The 22,143-nt window shown below is 39.7% G+C and overlaps 2 protein-coding genes across 7 annotated transcripts; one reads left to right on the top strand and one right to left on the bottom strand.

The window, feature by feature from the left end:
• The first annotated feature begins 2,596 nt into the window (after window positions 1-2,596).
• Window positions 2,597-11,520, top strand: LOC108682895 (upstream-binding factor 1-like protein 1). 6 transcript variants are annotated; one of them, XM_018172147.2, is made up of 6 exons: window positions 4,165-4,682; window positions 8,902-9,044; window positions 9,354-9,456; window positions 9,991-10,207; window positions 10,897-10,972; window positions 11,434-11,493. In XM_018172147.2, the coding sequence occupies exons 1-5, from the start codon at window positions 4,597-4,599 to the stop codon at window positions 10,927-10,929; spliced, it is 582 nt and encodes a 193-aa protein (XP_018027636.1). In that variant the 5' UTR covers window positions 4,165-4,596; the 3' UTR covers window positions 10,930-10,972; window positions 11,434-11,493. The 6 variants fall into 6 exon arrangements, with proteins under 6 accessions (XP_018027637.1, XP_018027636.1, XP_047740967.1 ...); XM_018172148.2 differs by lacking the exons at window positions 4,165-4,682; window positions 11,434-11,493 and adding an exon at window positions 2,597-2,897 and having other exon boundaries at window positions 10,897-11,019; XM_047885011.1 differs by lacking the exon at window positions 10,897-10,972 and having other exon boundaries at window positions 11,434-11,520.
• A 5,283-nt stretch (window positions 11,521-16,803) lies between these two features.
• LOC108682891 (kinesin-like protein KIN-14T) lies at window positions 16,804-19,195 on the bottom strand. The gene is made up of 5 exons (XM_018172141.1): window positions 19,076-19,195; window positions 18,584-18,739; window positions 18,371-18,474; window positions 17,969-18,159; window positions 16,804-17,177 (listed from the first exon to the last, which is right to left on the bottom strand). Exons 1-5 carry the CDS (start codon window positions 19,193-19,195, stop codon window positions 16,804-16,806), a joined length of 945 nt encoding a protein of 314 aa, XP_018027630.1.
• Between the last annotated feature and the right edge of the window lie 2,948 nt (window positions 19,196-22,143).

Genomic DNA, 22,143 nt, shown 5'->3' with positions numbered 1-22,143 from the left:
GTTAAGATATACATAGACTTTCTTTAAACTCATCCCGGCACATGACTGTGAGACTGAGCGTATACCGTAAAGATATACATAGAATAGAGACTTTCTTTAAACTTGACACGGCACATGACTGTGAGACTTTTTGAAAGCCTTTACCTTTGAGATATACATAGAGACTGTTTTAAACTTGACACGGCACAGGACTGTGAGACTGAGTGCATACCTTTAAGATATACATAGAGACTTTCTTTAAACTTGACGCGGCACATGACAGTGAGGCTGAGTGCATTAGAGATGATGCCAACGCAGCAGATGACGGGCACCACTACAGCGTAGCCAGCCACCTCCCAGCCCTCCAGCTGCGTCTCTCTGCTCGAACCCATTGTCGTCCCTGGGACTCCTCTCGACGGTAATTTATTTTAGTTTGCGACTTGAGGCGAATTTCATATGATGTCCTCGATGTTCAATTGATACATATAGCTACTGTGTCTTCCATCCAATATAGGGTCAAGTATATTTGAGCGCCACGTGATTTCTTTGATGTTGACGGTATTTATGCGGTATTTGCTTCTTTATAATATGGTTTAAAGTTTAACGGTACACAAGAAAAACTTTTTTTCAATACTGGCTTTACTAATTGTTTGTAGATATACATAGAGACTTTCTTTAAACTTGACACGGCACATGACAGTGAGACTGAGTGCATTAGAGATGATGCCAACGCAGCAGATGACGGGCACCACTACAGCGTAGCCGGCCACCTCCCAGCCCTCCAGCTGCGCCTCTCTGCTCGAACCCATTGTGGTCCCTGGGACTCCTCTCGACGGTAATTTATTTTAGTTTGCGATTTGAGGCGAATTTCATATGGTATCCTCGATGTTCAATTGATACATATACTGTGTCTTCCTTCCAATATAGGGTCATGTATATTTGAGCGCCACGTGATTTCTGTGATGTTGACGGTATCTATGCGGTATTTTCTTCTTTATAATATGGTTTAAAGTTTAACGGTAAATGAGAAAAACTTTTTTTCAATACTGGCTTTACTGATTGTTCAGGAATTTTATTCTTCAAATTATGTCGACTATTGTTCAGCCTCTCACGATTTTTCAATAATTTTCAATAGCACTGTCGTTTTATTTGTTAAATTGATGAGACCCAGACTTTAAATTACAAATCTTCACTATAGTGTGAAGCGTTAATCGGAACCACTGTTTGATCGCCTGTGCGGTAAACACGATATGCTTGGTTGAATCGTTAACGAAACCATTGATCAATCGTCTGTGCAAGAACCAAGATTTGCTTGGTTGAATCGTTAACTAAACCATTTACCGATCGCCTCTACAGTAGATGTACTTGTTTTAGTTTAAGCGTTAAAAACCACTGTTCAATCGTCTACACAGGCGACATATGATTCTTAGATTAGGGATTTAATGGAGCCGATATTTGATCGCCTCTAGATGGACAGTTTGTTTCGTCGGATCCCGCTTATCAAACTTAGCGCAAATATTGCTAGGGTGTCTCGGGAAGCACTGCGGGTGCAAGTTTGGACCAGCAATTTTTATAGCGAGGTAAGCTAAACGAGCGACAGGACGCCTTTCATATGCGGGTCGCGTCATGTGTTCCGTACGGCAGGTGCTATCGTCCATCACTCATCTAACTTTCGTGGCCCTACTACTTAGTATAGCATTATTCTTTTGCGTATGGGTGACAAATTAGTTATTGTGATAACAGATTTTTTCTTCTTGTATTATTGACTCCTGAGCAGTTGGTTTCGTTGTAATACACTGAAGAAATAGAATTAGCATTCAATCATGTTCGCCGACATTACGGTTCAATATTTTCATGAAATGAAATAACAAGTCAGAGATTCATTATCTACCACACGTACATTGTGTATTGCGAATGGACCACTAATGCATAATTTGTTAACCATAAATTTGTAGTTGTACTATATATTTTTCTTCGTTCAGAAATCATAGTTCTTGTGAGAACCGTGTCGCTTAAACTTTGAATGATTTATTTTTAATCAAGTCTCTGTACTGCAGTCTTATTTTGTTTATAAGAATTAGGCATCATTTAGTTTCTTTTTAATAATCATATTCTTCGCGTCCTGGATATATACGAGTGCATTTTTCTTAATTGTTTAATTTTTTTTAACACACGCCTAAGGTGCAGGATTTATTCATACTGTTTTGCAGTTAACTTGTGTCAGGAACCTTGGCCTTGACATGAATTTGCAGTGCTCTCAAGATAAATCTTTTTGTATTATTCGAACTACAGTTCTCCAAATAAATTTCCGCGTTGACCCATGACCCATCCGGCATTACGGACTCATCTGCCGACTACCGGTAGGCAGTTGACGATTTTTCGTCAGAAGTTCAAACTTCAGGCCTATGATCGTATCCTATTCGTATACCTAATATCCAAATCCTGCCTTTCCATTCATGAATCTGTCTCATAAGGGATAAGACATCACGACTTCCAACAACCAATGAAACTGAGTCACTGCTAAGAGAAGAATTATACTATAAGTTAAATGACAAAACGTGGCTCACGGTGGCTGCTGACGGCACCTTCAAGGCTTCAAGTTCAAGACTTCAACCCGGACCCGAACAAAAACTGAAAAAGTGTCATCGTCAGCCCGTCCAGACTCCAGTCGTCCACAATAATAAATTATGATCCCATGCACATATTACTAGGCCAAATATACAAGTTATTAGCAGTGCCAAATGCCAAGTAAATTTTGCTTGCGTTGTTAATATCCTACTTTAGGACTTTTCAGTAAATTGAACTTTTGATTGAGTTTTGAAGCATGTCTTGGCCTTGCTTTTTAACAAGAAAGGTGGTGCATCAAGTTTGGGGGCTTGGGGCTTTTCCAGAGTTACCTATTGCCCAGCTAAAAAATGGTAAGAAAATTATAAAGTTTTGAATAACCCTTTTCAGCTCCAATTATTTTTTTTGTAGTAATTTCATATTTTATCAAATTTTTGGTGTTGGCTCTACCTGATTGATTAGGAAAACATCTCAGTTTTCTTTTCCCTACAATAGTATTGGCTGTATTGCTATAATACGATGTGCCATATATCATTATATGTACCACTGAGCATATCCAACTATCCAAGTAGCAAGTACATTTTTTTTATGTTGAAAGAAAAAACAACCATATCTGAAATGCACTTATATATTTGTAAATTGGCAAGTTATATTACTCTTTTAGGATATTACAAATCTTAAATTAACAATGAAACATAACGTCTTCAATATTTTTTGCTATATTATTCCAAATAGGCTACTGCCATGGTCAGGAAGATGTGCCAGGTGCGTGGGAATTTATATTGTCATTTTAACGACCTGCGCGGTGCGCCGTACTATGCCGGTAAAAAAATGTGCCATGCGCCGACAGTGCCGTACTTTAAGAAAGCTAAAATAGTTTAAATATGGACGCGCGGCAATGCAAATTACGTAATCACACTGACCGTACACCATAGTGACAAAGCAGAGAGTTTTTTAGACTCTCCCTCAAGTTCATTTTTGAGTCCTATAAGTAGACCAGTAAAGTATCATGGATACCATCATTATCATACTTAAGGAATCATGGTGCCAATCCATAGGTTATTCAAAAGAACCTGTTCTTATGTCATTTTGAACCGATCAACACTTCTTTATGGACCGATCGTAAAACACACCTTCACCGGCAAAAGCTTTCACACTTCTGAAGAAGGTGAGCTGACAGCTACACTGGCCGTGGGGTGTGGGTGGACCTAATTTGAATTTGAATGCATGCAGCGAGACTGTGATAGACATAGTATACAAGTCATAGAGCCTAAATTTTTAATATCTATAAAAAAATGTACGTTTCTGCATGTATTATAATGCTGTTAACATTAGCAAACTTTTGGAGTGGGGCTATCTGCCCTGGAGTGGGGCTTTCTGCCCTGGAGTGGGGCTTTCTGCCCTGGAGTGGGGCTGTCTGCCCTGGAGTGGTGCTCTCCATCCCGGTGTGGTCTCCACTTTGGTGGCCCCGTTCTGCAACCCTTCAGCCATTGAGAAATCTTGAGTTATTTTTTTTCAATGCACCCAATTTTGTACAAGAAAACAATTCAGTCAAGTTGCTTCAACTGTTCTGACATGGGGCCGCATTGAACCAGTCTTCAGAGGCTCCCATAAATTCCAATTAAAAAAAAAAAAAAAACTGCAGAACTCGTATGATCGTAGCCTATTCGTATAGTATCCAAATCCTGCCTTTTCATTCATCATTCATGAATCTGTCTCGTAAGGAATAAGACATCATGACTTCCAACAACCAATGAAACTGAGTCACTGCTAAGAGAAGAATTATACTATAAGTTGAAGGGCAAAACGTGGCTGCTGACGGCACCTTCAAGTTCAAGTCTTCAACCCGGACCCGAACAAAAAGTGTTATCGTCAGCCCGTCCAGACTCCAGTCGACCACAATAATAAATTATGATCCCATGCACATATTACTAGGCCAAATGTACAAGTTATTAGCAGTGCCAACTGCCAAGTAAATTTTGCTTGCGTTGTTAATATCCTACTTTTTCAGTAAATTGAACTTTTGATCGAGTTTTTCACTGTTTTTGAAGCATGTCTTGGCCTTGCTTTTTAACAAGAAGGGTGGTGCATCAAGTTTGGGGCTTTTCCAGAGTTACCTATTGCCCAGCTAAAAAATTGCAGCTCTGCCACCAGCCTTCATTGAATTATCCCGCCTTTTTTCTAAAATTCAATAATCTCTCTTCCAGCAAAGTTTGCGAAATTCATTAGCTGTATAAAATACTCTCTGCTGTGGTGTTCGAGTTCCGGTTGACATGAAAACTTGTGGTAAACTTGCGGTTCCAAAAATGGCGGGAAAGCTCTAATCGTGCCGCTCTGAAGGCAATTCATATAAATAATAATATAATCCACGCCTACGCTGGAGGAAGTTCAAACTTCAGAGGTGGAACTAAATGCAGTAAATTTGCAGGAAGTCAGAAAATACCAGAAAAATACCAGATTTAGGCATATATACCAGATCTAAAATATTCATACCAGACACCTTTTGAAAATACCAGATTTGTGTGATCTGGTATAGAAATATACCATCTGGCAATGCTGGTTCAGCATTACTTGAAATCATCTACAGACGATGTTGCCATTCCATTCAGATGAAAACTGTGTCTAAATCAGAACTGTGTCGGACGGCTCCGCGGCGCGCGCCGAGTGCTGCGCGGCGCGGAATCGATGACCGTAATTTGCACGAACGTCTGCGCAAAAAAATATAATTAGATTGATTTACGTGAGATATTTCCCCGTTTATATCCTGAGTGTGGGGCTACTGTAAAATGGCAAAACTAAAACAAATATTTGATCCATCGTGTGAACTACTAATTTTCTAGTTAGCATTAAATAGTGTTCAACCACATTATTTCAAGTATCAAATTGTGTTCAAATACATAATACCTACTTTAAGTTGGACTTGCATGTAAAAGGTAAAAAAGGAAATAATGATCAGAATGTAAATACTCAGAACATATCATTATTTGGTATGAAATGGAAGTTTACATGCCAAGCAAAGACCTACATTACATTTGCAACACTGACTGAAAGGTTTTTTTCTTACATCCTTTTCCAGCACATCTTCTTCTTTTGTTATCTTGTGTTTCTACAAGATAATGTTTTATTCCATCAAAACGAATATCATCTAACACTTATTTTGTCACCCTTTGTTGAGTAGGATGGCGGTCTCCCAGCTCCTTTCAAAGCTTTTTCTTCTCATAGCCTGAGAGACAGCTTTATTTCTTGTCACAGATGAATTTCTCTAAAACATCATCCGAGAAGATAGAGGAACAATATTACCAGACACTATAAAAATTCCAAGGAATACTTTCATTCCATCTTTGCTTACCAATAAATCTGTTTCACCTTTGAAAGTTGCATAGACAATTGTCTGATCCACTAGTAAATTCCACATATCATCATAAAAAAATAGTTAAAAACGTTCAACTGGAGTAATATCTCTATATTTTGCATAATTTGCCTCAGGAAATATGCAGTCACCAGGTGTGAGTAAAGTGCCAAGACTCAATTTGGGAGTCTTATAGTTATTGATACTTGATAGGCAAAGAATTATGAGCCTCACCATCATCTTCAGTAGTACTACGTTCGTCTTGGAAAAAAGCTTCATCATTGCCACTCAGTTGATCTTCACAATCATCTTCAGTTGTATGTCGTCCGTCATTGAATACAGCTTCAGCATTACCAGTCAGTTGTCTGCCAGACAAATATCAATCCACTATCACTTTCATCAGCAGAGTCTTCATCAGTCAATAGGCTGGGACCATCAGGGTCAATATAAACATCTGCATGGCTCTCATCTTATTCGAATATACCTAATATCTCATGCATAGTCAGGAATCTGAAATATGAAACATAAAATGGACTTAGAACATGCTAGAAATTCGATATTCAAGAAATATGTGTACTCAGAAAAATGTACCTGCATTAGCTCAGCAAACCATATATGGCACAGCAAATATAAAATGATATCCAGAAAAAATAATGCATTATACAAATGTGAAAGTTAACTAGAGAGGTCAGTTTATTACTTGTTCAACATATGCAGTTACCAAAAGAACCTGGTTCTCAAAGAAATGTGCTAAATATACTTACTTTCCCCTGGAAGCCATTATTTTTGGCAGAACACAGTGACACTTCTTTTCAACGTGACAGCAGAGCACAAACTGGCAGGCTTAAGGGGTTGTACTCATATGAACATGTTGTAGCAGGTTTGGTGTGCATTTCCAGTACACTTGTTCAGGCTTGTCTCAACCAAGAGCGATGTATGATGCAATATTACATCATGCTGTTTAATGTGCCATATATGTGCCAATGAGCTGAAAAGGGTTAATTTATCTATTATTCATGTTTTTTTTTTATTTCTAGCTAAATTGGATTTGAAAGGATAATGTATGAACATGTACAGCAGTTATTACAGGATTGGAATTTTCCTAGGTACGGTACTTGTTTCTGAAATCTCCCAGCTCCAACGTGACAAATTTTTACTACATTTGGAATCTCGCAGCCCAATTGTGCAATTTTGTTAACAATTAGATAGGAGGTAATTCATCTGGCAGAAATTATGGTCTGGCTTGTGGCTGTAAAGATGTTTTCCATGCTTGCTTTCAATTTGATTGTTTAATGTAATGGCTTCATCATCTTCAGAGGCTGCAGACTGCTTTTGCCATAAAAAGAATCTGTAAATAATAGCTTGTTTTGTTGACTGTGTAACACAGTAACACTAACTATTACATTGGGATTCAGTTGTTTGACAAAAGGAAATTATTTTGATCAAATTTTTTTGTATGCAAATTTTTGCAGTTATTTTCAGATAAGTAATTTTTACAAACAAAATTATAAATTTTTTCTGATCTAAATGCAGGTTTGTAATCATGAAATAGCTCCCTATATGACTAATGAAAATGACACTCATTGTGGGTATGTTTGCTATTACAGTTAAAACTAGCAGAAAGAAAAAGCTAATGACATGGGAACCTTGGAATGGTTCATTTAGAATGGTGGATGTAATCTTTGGCTTCATGAAATTTTGTGGATGATATTGAAGATATTATTAAATGAATTTATGGTAATACTTTAGATTAAGTGCATCCAAAAAAGGGTGTTTTTTTTAATTATATGTTTTTTGGAGTGTAGATTAAGAATCTTAAATCCGTTTTTGGCAGTCGGCATCGCAAATTTTTAATGGAACCTGTTCCTAACTGGACCTAACCTGCAAGGTTTTCGTTGCTTGGCTAGGTTTTTCCGGCCGCAGTACGGACTCCAAACATAGAAAAAACCTATTGGCTAGGTTTTTCCGGCTGCCAGACAGACTCCAAACATAGAAAAAACCTATTGGCTAGGTTTTTCCGGCCGCCGGACGGACTCCAAACATAGAAAAAACCTATTGGCTAGGTTTTTCCGGCCGCCAGACAGACTCCAAACATAGAAAAACCTAGCTGATCAACAAAAACCTTGCAGGTTAGGTTCAGTTAGGAACAGGTTTCGTTAAAAATTTCCAATGCCGACCACCAAAAACAGATTTCAGATTCTTGATCTACACCCCAAAAAACATATAATTAAAAAACACCCTTTTTTTGGATGCACATAATCTAAAGTAATACTTGTACTGGTACCAAATTTATTTCTAATTGTACAAGTATTCTTTTATTGAAATTCATTGATGGTACCTTAATTTATTTGAAAACAAATTTTTAGCAGAATACAACTACCAAAAAGTAGAAAAGAAAGCTCTTCCAAAAAAAATTCAACAATTATTATTTTGGCCTTGGGGTACCTAGTGTTTTTAAGGCAAGAGTCTCCTCTATAGATATTAATTGTAACATGATGTTCTGGATAGGTAATATATTCACATGTTTATACAACAAAATGTATTGGAAGGCCTATCACATTATACCTCCCACCACTTTGCCAGGGTGTACATCTATTTATCTATCAAATATCTCCTCTTTCATCTATTACCATCTCTAAGACTCTTACAATGTTTGAGAAAAGTATATACTTGAATAGAGTCTCCTCTATAGATATTAATTGTAACATGATGTTCTGGATAGGTAATATATTCACATGTTTATACAACAAAATGTATTGGAAGGCCTATCACATTATACCTCCCACCACTTTGCCAGGGTGTACATCTATTTATCTATCAAATATCTCCTCTTTCATCTATTACCATCTCTAAGACTCTTACAATGTTTGAGAAAAGTATATACTTGAATAGAAACCTCTTCATACAAATATATTAATTAATCATAATATTGTATGTTTTTATATTATAAGAAACATGTAATCACCATATTGTTTATCATCTTTCCTAATTAGGTTTCATTGTTGCAGGTTTACTCAAACTTCTGCTGTTTGCGGGAAGATGAGCATTGCTGATGAGCTTAACTTGCCTGATCCACCAACCAAGCCACTGCAGCCTTTTGCCAAATTCATGAGCAAAGGGCACAAGGAATATCCACATCTTTCTTGGACAGGTGTAGTACATTTGATTTTATTATTCATGTGTTGAAGTGTAATAAATTCTTTCATCCAATTTTGATGTGCAATGAAATGACAGAATCCAGTTATAAGTGCACAATATCAACAGTAATGGAGACCAATAGGTAATAATATTGCCTCCTTAAAGGAGTATTTTAATGATTTTTCAGAGGCAAAATGCTTATCTCTTTAGTTACGTACGTATCATGTGCAATTGTTGTAAATTTTACCCAATGGATATTTTATAATCAAGTGATCACATATATGGAGGTACACTTCAATTTTATTTGTCTGAACTTCTGCAGAGAGAATACGTTTGCTGTCAGAAATTTGGAACAGCCAGACTCAAGAACAGAAAAAACATCTCCTGAATGAATACTATGAAGAAAAGAAGCAGTATCAGTTGAAGTGAGCTTTTAATATTTATGTATTTATGTAGGTATTTGATCAATGATATATACCATCTTAGTCATGGTTGATGCCAAGGACTTTTATTGCTGCATGTGATTTTCAGTTGGAAAATTTACTATGTGGCTTGCCTTAGTTCAATGAAAGTGGTAAATATTCAAATTAATTAAAATGTTTGTATTGTTTTAGTCGTAATATGGTACCATTTTATATTTTGTTCCATCTTTTTAAAATAAATGTATTATACATTTTACAATTATTTAAGTTATTACGTTCCCAAGCTAGGCAAGGCTATTCTATTCCTCTTCATTCATTTTTTAAATCATGTTGCTTTCAATGTTTGATTCTGAAAATTATGAATCATCAATGAGTAAGAAATGAGCTCCGAGTTAAATTTTGAGTTTATAAGAAGTTTCTATCCTAAATGCTAATTTTGAGTTAATGATTAAATGAAGCCCTTTGATATATTCATCTATTAATTTTGGCCAATTTGTTTGGACCTTTGAACCTTTTACTTCATTAAATTGTTTACAGATACAAAGCCTACCTCAGCCAGTTGACTCCAGAACAAATACAGAGCATAGAAGAAGCTGTTGACCGCAGGAAGAAGAGCAAAGAAAGATTACTCAGCAAGAGAGGGAAGAAGAAAGAAATGGAAAGACTGAATCGTCCCAAGCAACCAGAGAATTGTTTCTTCCTCTTTCTTAATACACTCAGACATGATGAGCCTTCCACAGAGAAAGGAGATAAGGTGTGTGAATATGCTAAAGTAGGGTTGTTTTATTTTGATGTTTAGCTAAGGAAATTGTGTTCTATATTAATTGGGTGCATAAGTGCTTTCAGACTTATTTCAGAAGTGTATGATACCAATGCTGGAAACTAGAGTTTTCAGACTCCTCTGTCAGTGAATAAAACCATATGTTGGAGTGATAAAACCATACGGGCAATTATGAGCTTTCAAATGTAATGGCTCAAAATTTGTTACAGCTGTATTCTCTAATGAAATTTTTCTTCTCATTCTTGCTTAGTTAGATGTTAGGAGTGTGCCAATGACGTGTGGAAACGCCTGGGACGGACTCCCAATATCCAATGCAATATTTTATTTATAATTCATAGGAAGCTAGGATGAATTGAAAAGTCAAATCAATTTTTCTGTCTCAAATCAGAAACCTATTTGTTTTGTCATTCTTTCCTCCTTATGCATCCAATTTTAAAATGAAATGACCAAAGCAGAAGTTCCAGTGGAAATTTTCTCTAAAAAATTACATAAAATCAATAATGCTGTATAAAAATAAATTATATTATAAATTTATCACCAGTGGAGAAATTTATATGCAAACGGCAAAAGCTTCAGAGAGCTCCTCCATGAGTAAAAATAGTGCATTATTTTTTTTTGGTCAGGGATTACAATGCTAACCTTTGATTATGTTTTGAGTGCAGAAAGCCTTCATGGCGAAAGCCGTGGCCAAGTGAAAAGCTTTATCAGAGGCTGAGCGCAACGTTTTCATAGAAAAGAGCAAGGAAATCACCAGAAAATTCGAGAAAGATATCGCTGTTTGGGAGGAAAGGTAACTTGTCTATAATTTATGATAGCTTTCTGATTGTTATAATGTTAAATTACTCAAGTGTTGATTAGAGATGAAATGTTATCAGTAAATAACGATTTTAACTGAAATACTTCTGACAGTAGCTATTATTACCGTCAATAATACATTAGGCAATAAGAAATAAAACATCAGTCGCCATGGTTGTACTTTTCTCATCTCAATAACAATGATGCTTCACATGAACGAAAGTTTATGTGAAACGAAACCCACAAAGAGCATGTAAAAATCTGAGACATATTTGTACTACTCTAACCCCTCAAAACGCACGTTAGGCCAGTTGTAAATCATATTTGATTAGGGGCTAATTAATTACAGTGGCAAGCCAAGCTTAAGTGACTGTACATCACTAACCTGGCCTTTTGCTGTTCAGGATGTTGCGTGAAGGTCGCCCAGAACTCGTTCGCAAAACAACCTTTCACCGCTATGATAACGCAGACAATTTGAATAATGCTTTGTCAAGCAACGGAATCATGTCTTCATCTGCAGAACTACATTCTGTGTCAGAATCTTCGCCAGATTCGCCTACAAAACCATCAAGAATCTGCAGCGGAAAAGCATTACCATCGCTTCCCAATATGGATTTAAGTTCAAAAGACTATTACGAACGTTGAACTAACTGATAAAATTCTATGCAAGAATAATAGATTACCAGCTCGCGTTCCTCCAGCTGTTGGTGAAAATGTTGTAAAAGGAGCTCCTTTAGAAAATAACGGGCACTTTCATAGTGATTTATTGCATCAAAAATCCTCCAGAGCTGCAGCAAGTGATGAACTACTTGATGAAGGCTGTGAAGCTGAATATCTACCGCCTCATGTTGAGGATGAAATATTGAATGAAATAGAGCTGATGCGCATCACTACATCCAGTGCTCGACCTGATACATTATCCTGATGTCTTCCGGCTAGGATATTCAGTGTCGGCCAGCCACAGAGGCAGCGGGAAGTGTGAGGGTTTCTAGCTGCACTTTTGCCTCACTCAAGACGCCCAACTGCCTTTCGATCTTCAGATATCTCACCATCTCTTGTACATTTATATATATTAGTTTGCTTCGATATGGGATCCTGAAATTTGATCAAAGTAGAAATAATTGCGTGTCTCCAATGACGAATTGCATTGAACACGCGTTTCCCAATAACTTGTTAAAATTAAGAATGAGCTTGTTAAAATTGGTTGATTTAAAGCTTGTTTGTTTGAGTTTTCCAGGTTAAGGCTATTTACGAACCGAGTTGTTAAAAAACTGTGCTTGTCGATCTTGACAAAATTTTGTCGTTTATCAAACTACGGAATTTTTCCGCGTTGTTTTAAATTTTGGAGTTTGGACCCCTTTCAGATTTTTTCTTATGCAAATGTCTTTTCATAATTATTTTTAAATTTAAAAGTTGCTTTTTGATTGCGCTCGGTACAAATTTCAGTTGACTTGCACCACTTTAAATTATTCAAGAATAGAGAATAAGCGTTGGGAAAATCTCAGTATGCTTTTGAGGAGCTTGGCATCGAATGGAAGTGTACGGTATTACATTAGAATAGAATAGAAGTGTCGGCGTTGAAGAAATAGGCCCATGGCCTGTTGCCGATTCTTGAACTTTTCGTGACTTGATTCACAAGGGATCCGGCCTTTGGAACCCGATCTTTCTATAGCTGACGATTGATTGAGATAGCTGCTGGACTTATTGCCTGGTCCGTAATTTGCTAGGCATTTTTTAAGACTGAACATATGCTCCTGCATAGCCTCGTCTAGTCTGTTCTTGAAGAAGTTGCGTGGGGACATTAACAAGCTCGCCTTCCATTACAAGCTTCCGAAATTAGATTGCACGCCTTATTCAGCCCTGAATTCTATCGTGTTCAATCCATTATTTTTTTTCATATTAGTTAAATTGAATATTAGTTTCCATATTTTCTACTATCCTTTAAGTAGGGCTACTGAAGAACGTCTGTTCAGCAGATCTTGTCAGAGAATTTTTTTTTGTCTTGCAATTTAGTGAGCTTGCCTAATACACGGCAAACGTTGATTACTCGGATTGCCTTGATGGAACTTGACTGGAATGTGCTACTGATACCACAAATCGTGAAACCAATTGTATATATCATAAAAACTAACCAAAGGCGCCCTTTTTAACCTTGATTTCTCGAGTAACTCTTGGTCAATCGAATATCATGCAAGTCCCACTCATGAAATCTAGAGGTATTACTGGTTCTTGACTTACAAAAACCTGCAACACACCCGACAGCACTGAAAAATCGGTTCCAAAATCATATATCTTCGGAACACGCGGGATCGACGCACATCTACACGGATGGCTCCAAATCAGATGACGCTGTGGGATGTGCGGCTGTGTCCGGCGCCGCAACGATATCAAGGAAACTCAATCCTAACTCATCGGTCTTCACTGCCGAACTCCCGGAGTGCTTAGCGCCCTGAACCTCGCGTAGTTTCAGTATTATTATATCATTATCATCATTTCCTGAACCCCATCATTATAGATATCCTGACGAGGCTGATAGAGATAGCGCCGGCGCGAATTACGGTGCGCGTCTGGTGGGTGCCGAACCACGTGGGGGTGCGTGGAAACGAGAAGGCGGACGAGACGGCAATCAGCGCGGCAACGGCAAACATGGCGATCTTCAATTAAGAAATCCCAAGCCGTGACTATTACCCCATAATCAGAGCAGGCATCCGTAGGGTGTGGCGAAATCAATGGCAGAATGTTGAGGGAAATAAGTTGCGAGCTCTGAAAGACAGCATACAAACCTGGAACTCGTCCTACCAAAAATCGCGGCGAATGTAAGTGGCCCTGTGTAGATTAAGGATCGGCCACACACGGCTCACCCAGATACCTTATGGAACATTGCCCAATGCCTTATACTGCCACGACTGTCTAGTCCCCTTGACAGTGATGCACGTGACAACAGAGTGCCCAAACTACATCGCCGACCGAAGGAACTGCTTCCCTGATACTGTGTTGCTGAACCCAGACGAAACCCTTGCCAGGATGCTAAAGGAGACTCCCCGAACTAATTTTAGAACAGACAGCCTCAAGCAATATCTGACGCAATGCAACTTGCTCCGATAACTCTAGGTCTGCAGTACATCAACTTGGTGACTCACATACTAATCTCACGACCTAGCCAAATCCTCATGACATTGTGCCTTCACCGCTCAACTGAGCGATGGGAACCTACGAGCGGACATCCGCACAGGGACTACAAAACTGACCCCCAAATTTGGACTATACCATGGGGTTATATCCAGTTGCCCACTGATATAATAACCATGGATGGCCATTATCACTTTTCTGAAAATTAGTAAATTCATTAGTAATTTCTGTAATTACAGCGCTGTTTCACAATAGGTACATTCAGCCATTTTACTGCACAACACCATAAATTTCACTTTGAATTAGTATAATCCTTCGTACGCTCCTTAAACTTTGATTCGTGGATATTTTGACTAACTTTAACAGGGTAGACTTAGTATCGTGGTAGTTTTGTTCTTTGGTAGTTTTGACAAATGATTTTTTAGCAAATTGCCTTAGACTAGGAAGGTATTCCATTACTTGGTTCGATTTCTATTAGGTATTTCGCTCGTAATGTTTGGTAATAGAATATTTTCTGAGCATTTAAAAGTTTCGAAAAATTTATGATTGACTTTCAATATTCACTTTAGTCCTGCAGTGACTACATAATCTTTCTATCGCAGAAATGGGTATAGCAGCCATCCTTACTTCTTGATTTGATCCACCAAAGAAAGAGATCACTTTTTGTCGACCCTGGTTAGAATTTTAAATTAGAAAAGTTTTCTCTTGCTCAGTGTTTCTCTAGCGCTGAAGCTGAAGACAATGGAGTTACGTCCGTCAACTGAGCATCTCTCTGATCTCTGTGTTAACTTCTGATCCGGCAATAGCTAACTGATCGTAACGTATTCTACCGACAACGCCTCGTCTATTTAGCGCGATCGTAAAACTTCATAGTTGTTAGGTGTCGATCGAATATGAAAAATCAAAATTCTGACCACTAACTAGCAAGCATTATACGGTTTTCAGTTACGATCGGCAAGTAATGTATAACTCGCTGTAGCTTGGCATTGACCGTTATTTAGAATTTAGAGCGTAGTCATAGTGAAATTGGTGTAATATTTGTTTTCCGTAAGTTTGAAGAGAAGATGTGCGCTCTGTAGACGGTTGTAACTTGTAACTACCTTGAATATAGAAATTCCTCGTTAAGTTACGACGCGCCGTTTTTTGGCCTTTAATGTCAGCCAAATTGGCCTTTTTCTCTTCGCCCCATCTGACAACCCTGTCAGGAACTTCCGTATATAGTCCCGAGACACAGCACACCAGCTAGGTACCTAGATCAAGTTCTCACCGAAACCGTGAGAGCGTCACAATTCTTGGCTGGGACCTGAGGTAACTAGGACGATATTTTTCGAACGAGTAATGGGTATCGCCTAATTAGGCAGCATAGTGCAGCCATCTCGTAATTCGTTGCATGTTCTAAGTGGATTCTCCACTCTGCGAAGGCATTCAAGGTAGTAGTGTTGTACAATCTGCAATAATGTTGACTGGGCGCCGCAAGTTGACCGGTAGGGGAAATGTTCTTTGCGCATGGAACCCTATTTATTATATTCTTAAGAGCGTTTGAAGCCATCCTCCAGTGAACTGTCAATTTATACAAATAGGACGACATAATTTCGGAAAACTAAAGGTAAAAAAGGGCCTTCAGAATTGTGAAGGATTAAGTACGGACTATAATACATGTTGGTTCTAATGATTGATTAGTTATGGAACATAATACATGGTTATTTCTACACGTTATTTTTACCAAGAGCTGTGTTAACTAGCGTTAATGGCAAGGCAATGATGCGTTAAAGAAAATCCTTTTGAAGAAAAGCAGCTGTGGTCTCCGACAGCGATTGCGCTGCTATAAAGGCGTACGAGGAGCCGCCTTAGCTCGTCACGCAGCCGCAACACCTGGCGGTAGCTGCGAACTGTAATACTTCGTGGTATAGTCTGTACTCAAGAGTGCTGAGCAAGTGAGAGGCGGCAGTTACCAGATCAGGCAGGATGCGAACTAGAGGCCATCTCGTGACTCTTGAATGCGGGCGAGGACGCGCAGGTCTCGCTCGGTCTTGCTGGAATAGTTGGCTTGGAGCGCAGCGTGCTTAACTCTTTTTCCAGCTATAGTATCAAGTCCTGTGATAGTGTGGATTGCGAGGTGAAGGTTGTTAGCAGGAGCATGAGGCAGTGCTAGTATAGTTCAAAAACAGGCTGGGAACAAATTGAAATTAGGGTACATTGCTAGTTTTCAACATTATGTCAAGGCTAATTTTTACCTTGAGCCTTGGACACTAGCTTTAATGGTAAGAAGTTGCGTTTTCAGAACTTTCAAGTTGTTCCGGCAAAAGGGTGTTCTTCTCTTCGATAATAGAGGCCGTGCTCTCCTACAGTTTACGTATCTCCGACTCCAGAAACTGATTCTTCGCTCGCCAAGCAAAGATTCTGATTCTTTTTCAACTGAGAATTAGTCACCTGCTCCTGCAAGGCACCACATTGTTTCCATTGACTGTCTCGTCTACAGCAGTTGAGACCTCATTAGCTTCGAATATTTCAGTGCCGAGCACCGCATTTTCAGAATTAGAGTTGGCGGCTTTTGCCATCCTCGCAGGATTTTCGGTTTGAATTCAATGAATTAAAGTTCGTCATTATATGCAGACCTCGTCAGGTCTTAGCAGAATCTAGCCCCGTCAATTTGGACAACTCCACCTGGTCCATAGAACGTCGCTATTGTTTAGATTAGAGTAGGATCGCGGTGTAGTTGGTCGTCGTGTAGCTGGGTTGATTCGTATATCCTCCCCGATGACCGTGGTAGTGCCTTCCACGTCGATGCTGTTGGCATGCATTAAAGCCGTGGCCCTACTATTTGCGGCTGGCGTGTAATCTGCCGCCGCCGACGCAAGTTCATTCTCCGGGTTAGTCCTGTTGAAGTTGGCGTAGTTGAAACCAAACCTCTGGAAATTTTTGCGGAGCGGCTTTGGACAACACAAGTCCAGTTCAAGAGTCTGGTGTGCATAGAATTCGCCACTGCTTTCAGCATCAAAAGATGAATAAAGGCGAGAGCCTGTACAATAGATACCCTGAATGGGGGCGCCCATACCATTTATTTTTGCAACGTGTATATGTGCAACACTGTACACTCAAAGTGTACCGCTATGTATAGCGGAAAGTTACCTCCTAACGGAGTATGTAAATTATTCTCACATAGATTCGTCGCTTATCTGGTGGTTGCTATTCTGATGGCGTCCATGAACCAGATCGACTAATTGACGATGGCGTCCATGACTGCCAAGGCTGAGCTGCCCCAGGTTGATATTGGAGCCCTTGCCAGTCGCGCCTGCCTCCGGTTGTTCGCTACCAGCGAGGTCGACAAGTAGCAACCTGCCGGTCACTACCTCGTCTATATTATTTAGCTAGATATGTTTACAGCTCGATATACGATATTTAGCTCAAGTGTTTACATACATACTTTTAATTATCCTTGCACACTTTTCATTCACTCGTACCATTTTTTTCAAATATCTGGCACGACAAATACACGTTTCGTGATTTGTAGAACCCACCGACTGTACATCTCGTTCAAGACGAGCGATACTTGCTTGCTTCGGGTCGTATCCAATTTTCAACGCCTGCCTTGCGAACTGCAGCGTCTTCTTCGTCTTCTCCGCGCAGTTGGGGTGAGGAGAAACGCATGCGATGATGAGTGAATCGCTCTTACACCCTAGGGTCCTTGCAGAAAGTCTGCAGCATTCCGAGAAACCGGCAAACATCATGACAAAACGCATACAATTTAATCAACAAATACCACAAAGTTTTATTGCATCATACATTTTATTCTAAAAATACAAGTCTTACCTTTAAGCAGCATTGTAAGCTTTGAGTTGCGGTAGGGGACATGCGGGGCCGAATTAGCGAGGGCCTGCACTACCAAACCAAGACTGAGCAGCCCCATGTTTATGCTGGACCCCTCGCCAGTCGCGCCTTTCGCCGGTCGTTCGCTCCCAGCGAGGTCGACAAGAAGTAGCCTACCGGTTACTACCTTGTCGCTGCAAATATAACAGTCACTTAAGCATACATGCAAAATTTGATGTAAATGGAATATACGGTAATTTAAATGTATTTTTGCTCCTAAGTTCTTACAATGTATTATCAAATCCTGGAATATCAACCAAAAAGTTTTCAGATTCAGATATGAAACCTGATGATTAGTCCCTTACCCACTAGAGTCAACAAAGAAGAGTAAGAGGGGCAAGTCACCTGTCTCCCAATGCCACACTATCACAGCGCACGATGACTGCGGCGTGCGACCGGCTGCTCTCCCGGTTCTTGGCGGTAATGCCCGAAACTCGGTCGAGACAGCCCTGCTCAACAAGAAGAAAAACTAACTAACTAAAACTAACAAGAACTCATAACAATGAAGAAAGGTCAATATGGACATCACAAAAAAATGCAATAAAAATTGGTACTGACTTGGTCAAAATACCGCATGGCAACTTCGTATGACGCCACCGGCAGCTCGGTGAGACTTTTGATAAAAGTGGATCCGTTAACGTCGGGAAAGGCTAGCTTGGAAACTGCTCCTTGTCCAGTCGCAGCGAGTAAATTTTTCATCTTCTCCTTGTATATCTGCAAACGCATAAGAATTGTGAATACTATAAACATTAATTTTCCACATTATGATATTTATGAGCTTTATATATTATCAAATCCTAGCGGTAAAAGTAGCTATCCGAGGAAATAGTCTGCTAGCAGAAGGAAAGATAAATAAACATATTTATTCATGTTTAAATAAAACTTGTACAACTTTGAACAATCCATCACAAATAATACGTATGACAAAAAATTTTTATTGGTCTATGATGCTTTTTCTTATCAACAAAAATGCATCACATGAATAAAATAGGTGATAAATGCACACAAAGAGTGAGAATATTAGATGGACACAAGCAATGAATGACTTGCCTCAACAAATGAGAAGGAGATGCGGTCTTTACGAGGCCGCTCCTCAACATCTTCGAAGAGGTCATAGATGGCCCTGGGAATTATTCCCAAGTCGCCATCCCGCTGCCGCCCCGTTCCCATGGTATACGTTTTTCCAGAAGCAGTCTGGCCATAGGCCAGAATGGTGAATGTTGATCCTGGAAATAAACAAATTATCAAATTAGATAAGAATATTGCTAAACCAAACTAGTGATAAATTCAGAAGACATTTATAACATTTAACCTGATAATAGATATTAGATATTACTGAAAGACTTTAGATATTATTGAAAGATATTATTTAAATAAAATGGTAATATTTAATCCTGGAGATGTAGAATTTGGATATTGGAAAACAGCTTATGTTATTAGATTAGATCTTAAGATTAGATAACAACCTTATGCTGTATCTAAATGCCTACATTAACATACTTATACACTTTCTTCAAAAATTACAAGCAATATACACATGGATTGAAAGCTAGCTTACCATTGCGTATCTTTCTAATATTTTTTTGGACGCATTCTTTGTAGATGCGCTCCTGGGTTGTATCGGGACCAAAGACGTAATTAAATTTGAAGTTCTCTTTTCCAGTCTTCTTCCCAGTTAGAAGACTTATTTGAAATGCAAGAATGGGGTTTTAGAGGCAATGAATTCATAAGCCTTGACGTGAGAACGCAAACAATACCGGGAGCGAGTACATGCTTGTCAATCAACCTAGCCACAAAGAAGTTGGTACATTGGTTATGCGTTAGCTCATTCATTGGATCATTTTAAATTTTGTTCGAGCAGGTTGGCGAGTGTAGTCGTTATTGTAGATTTTTATCGTAACCAACATGTTACGTGTCAAGTCTTCATGAAGATCGTCTCCTGAAGATTTATGGTTACCGTAATTATACTGTTCTAATTACTGTTTTCTTGGGCCAACGTGCATGCAGGCTGCTCTTCGCATGAACAATGAGTCATGGGCAAGAGTCCATCTCCAGGATTGAATTGATGGGACGTTCTTCCTCTCCAAATACAATAAAAGGGCGCGCACTCGGTCTGAAGGCCAGTCAGGATCAAAATCCACCACACCTCCAAAGCATTCTGTAATCGCACGTCTTTCACAGCACACTACTATAGGTTCCATAATGACACTGGCTTGATTGATTCGGTCCAACCCCTGATAGTCACGTAGGTTTAGCAGCATCTCGTACAAGGGTGGCCTGAGTAGTAGGCGCTGAGTCACATAGCTAGGCCATCAGTGTGGGTAAGTGGCATTTGCTTGAATCTGTGCGGTTGATCCCTCAGCAATAATGATGTCTCCCGCATTCCGGTCCTCATGGGCCTCAAAACGATCCCGAATGTCGTCACAATTCAGCGAGGCCAGAACCAATGACTCCGCCAAGTATACATGTCTAGCGTCCCTAGCTTGGTTGACTTCCGTCTCGCTGCGACCATAAGGGCGAGTTGCAGCCTTGATTTGAATGCTCAGAGTGGAAGCCCTTGGTACAGGCAAGTGGATGAACATGTTAAGCCCCCTTTAACACAGTACGGGTGCATTTGACACATGGAAGGTAAGCACCCCACTCTACCACTATGTCTAGACCTGCAAGTCTTATCTGCATTAATTTGCTGGCCACAACTATTTTGACTGCTTGGAATATTATGGTAAAGTCGCTTCCCTTTGGCAGTCCCGACCATCGAGACCGGCGCGACGGGGAGTCAAGCTCTGTTCAATCTTTCACTGGAATTGCGTGACGAGCAGCGTTGATACATGGAATTAGAGCAAACTCCGTTTTAGGCTGTTTGCTTTTAACACGTTGAAAGCTCTATTTGATCTTTTGGATTGTTTCTTCCTCGAATTTGATCGTATCAGTAAAGAAAAAGGAAGAAAGCTCTGCGGAAATGATTGCCGCCATCGCTCTGCGAAAATGATTGCCACCATCGCTCTGCGGAAATGATTTCCGCCATCGCCAGCTTTCCTTCCGTTGACCTTGAGCGGCAGCAGCGGTGTAGGCGCAGCTTACGTGTTCTTAAATTTCAATCGCTGATACCCACTCGCCCGAGCTGCTGCGCAGCTCCTCTGGTGACTGCTTTGCATCACCGTCTTCTCTGTGTATCACCAAGTGAGTTTTAGTAACACTTTTTCATGCAATTATCATTTGATAATTGTAAGGCAATCGCCTTAAAATTGTTATGTGTTAAATTAAGTAACCACTGTTCTAATAACTGTTTACAGTTGCGCGAGTGAAGTGTTTGGTTTCGCGCTTGTGAGGCGGGAGTGACTCACGCTGGGCGTGATCCCGGTGATTCTGTGAAATTACTTTCATGCGCCGCCAGTGATTACTTAATAAGGTTCATTTTACTTGCATAAGCACTGCACAAAATAGCCTTAGCCCGTTTCGCTCAGCCGCTGACGAGCCCGTTAGCTATGCTGTCGTAGGGCGATCAAATCCTTTGATCAGGTCTATAGCGTATTCTGAAGCCAATACACTCGAGCTTTCGCATCCCCTCGCGATATGCTTGAGGTATAGCCTTAGTTTACTGGAGAGGAAGACGGCTTCTAGAACACTTCACTTTCGTAGAACACAGAAAGCCTAATTTCTGGGCGACAGACCAACTTAGGTAAGGTAGGCGTTAACGCTTCGGCGGGAATCGCTACCAGACAACCGCCACTGGTGCAATCGGCAGTTGTTTACCGCCGCTACACCCGTCGGGAATTGGCAAGCACCGGAAGTACGCGTGCGTCGGTGTTCTCCCTCGAGCACATAGCGGATACGAAGGCGACCCCACGTGGGGTAGGGAACGCTCTTACTCCTTGAATCTAATTCCGGGTAGGAATAAATTATCTATGCTTCTCTGAGCATTTTTAAAGCAAAATTTTTTATCTTTAAAAAGCGCAGGGAAATTCGTCGAGCACGTGTAACGCTTCTCGAGTTAAGTAATTCCCACCGAACTACAAATTGAACGATTGACTAATCTTTAAATTCGAACTTGTGAATTTCTTTCATTTTCTTCTGGCGGGTTTGCCTCCCCGCCGTGTTTTAAATGAAAGTTCTGATCT

Source organism: Hyalella azteca, unplaced genomic scaffold (assembly GCF_000764305.2).
Source record: "Hyalella azteca isolate HAZT.00-mixed unplaced genomic scaffold, Hazt_2.0.2 contig16697, whole genome shotgun sequence".
NCBI lineage: Eukaryota > Metazoa > Arthropoda > Malacostraca > Amphipoda > Hyalellidae > Hyalella > Hyalella azteca.
The sequence above is the reverse complement of the archived record's forward strand: the minus strand, read 5'-3'. Positions and strand labels throughout refer to the sequence as shown.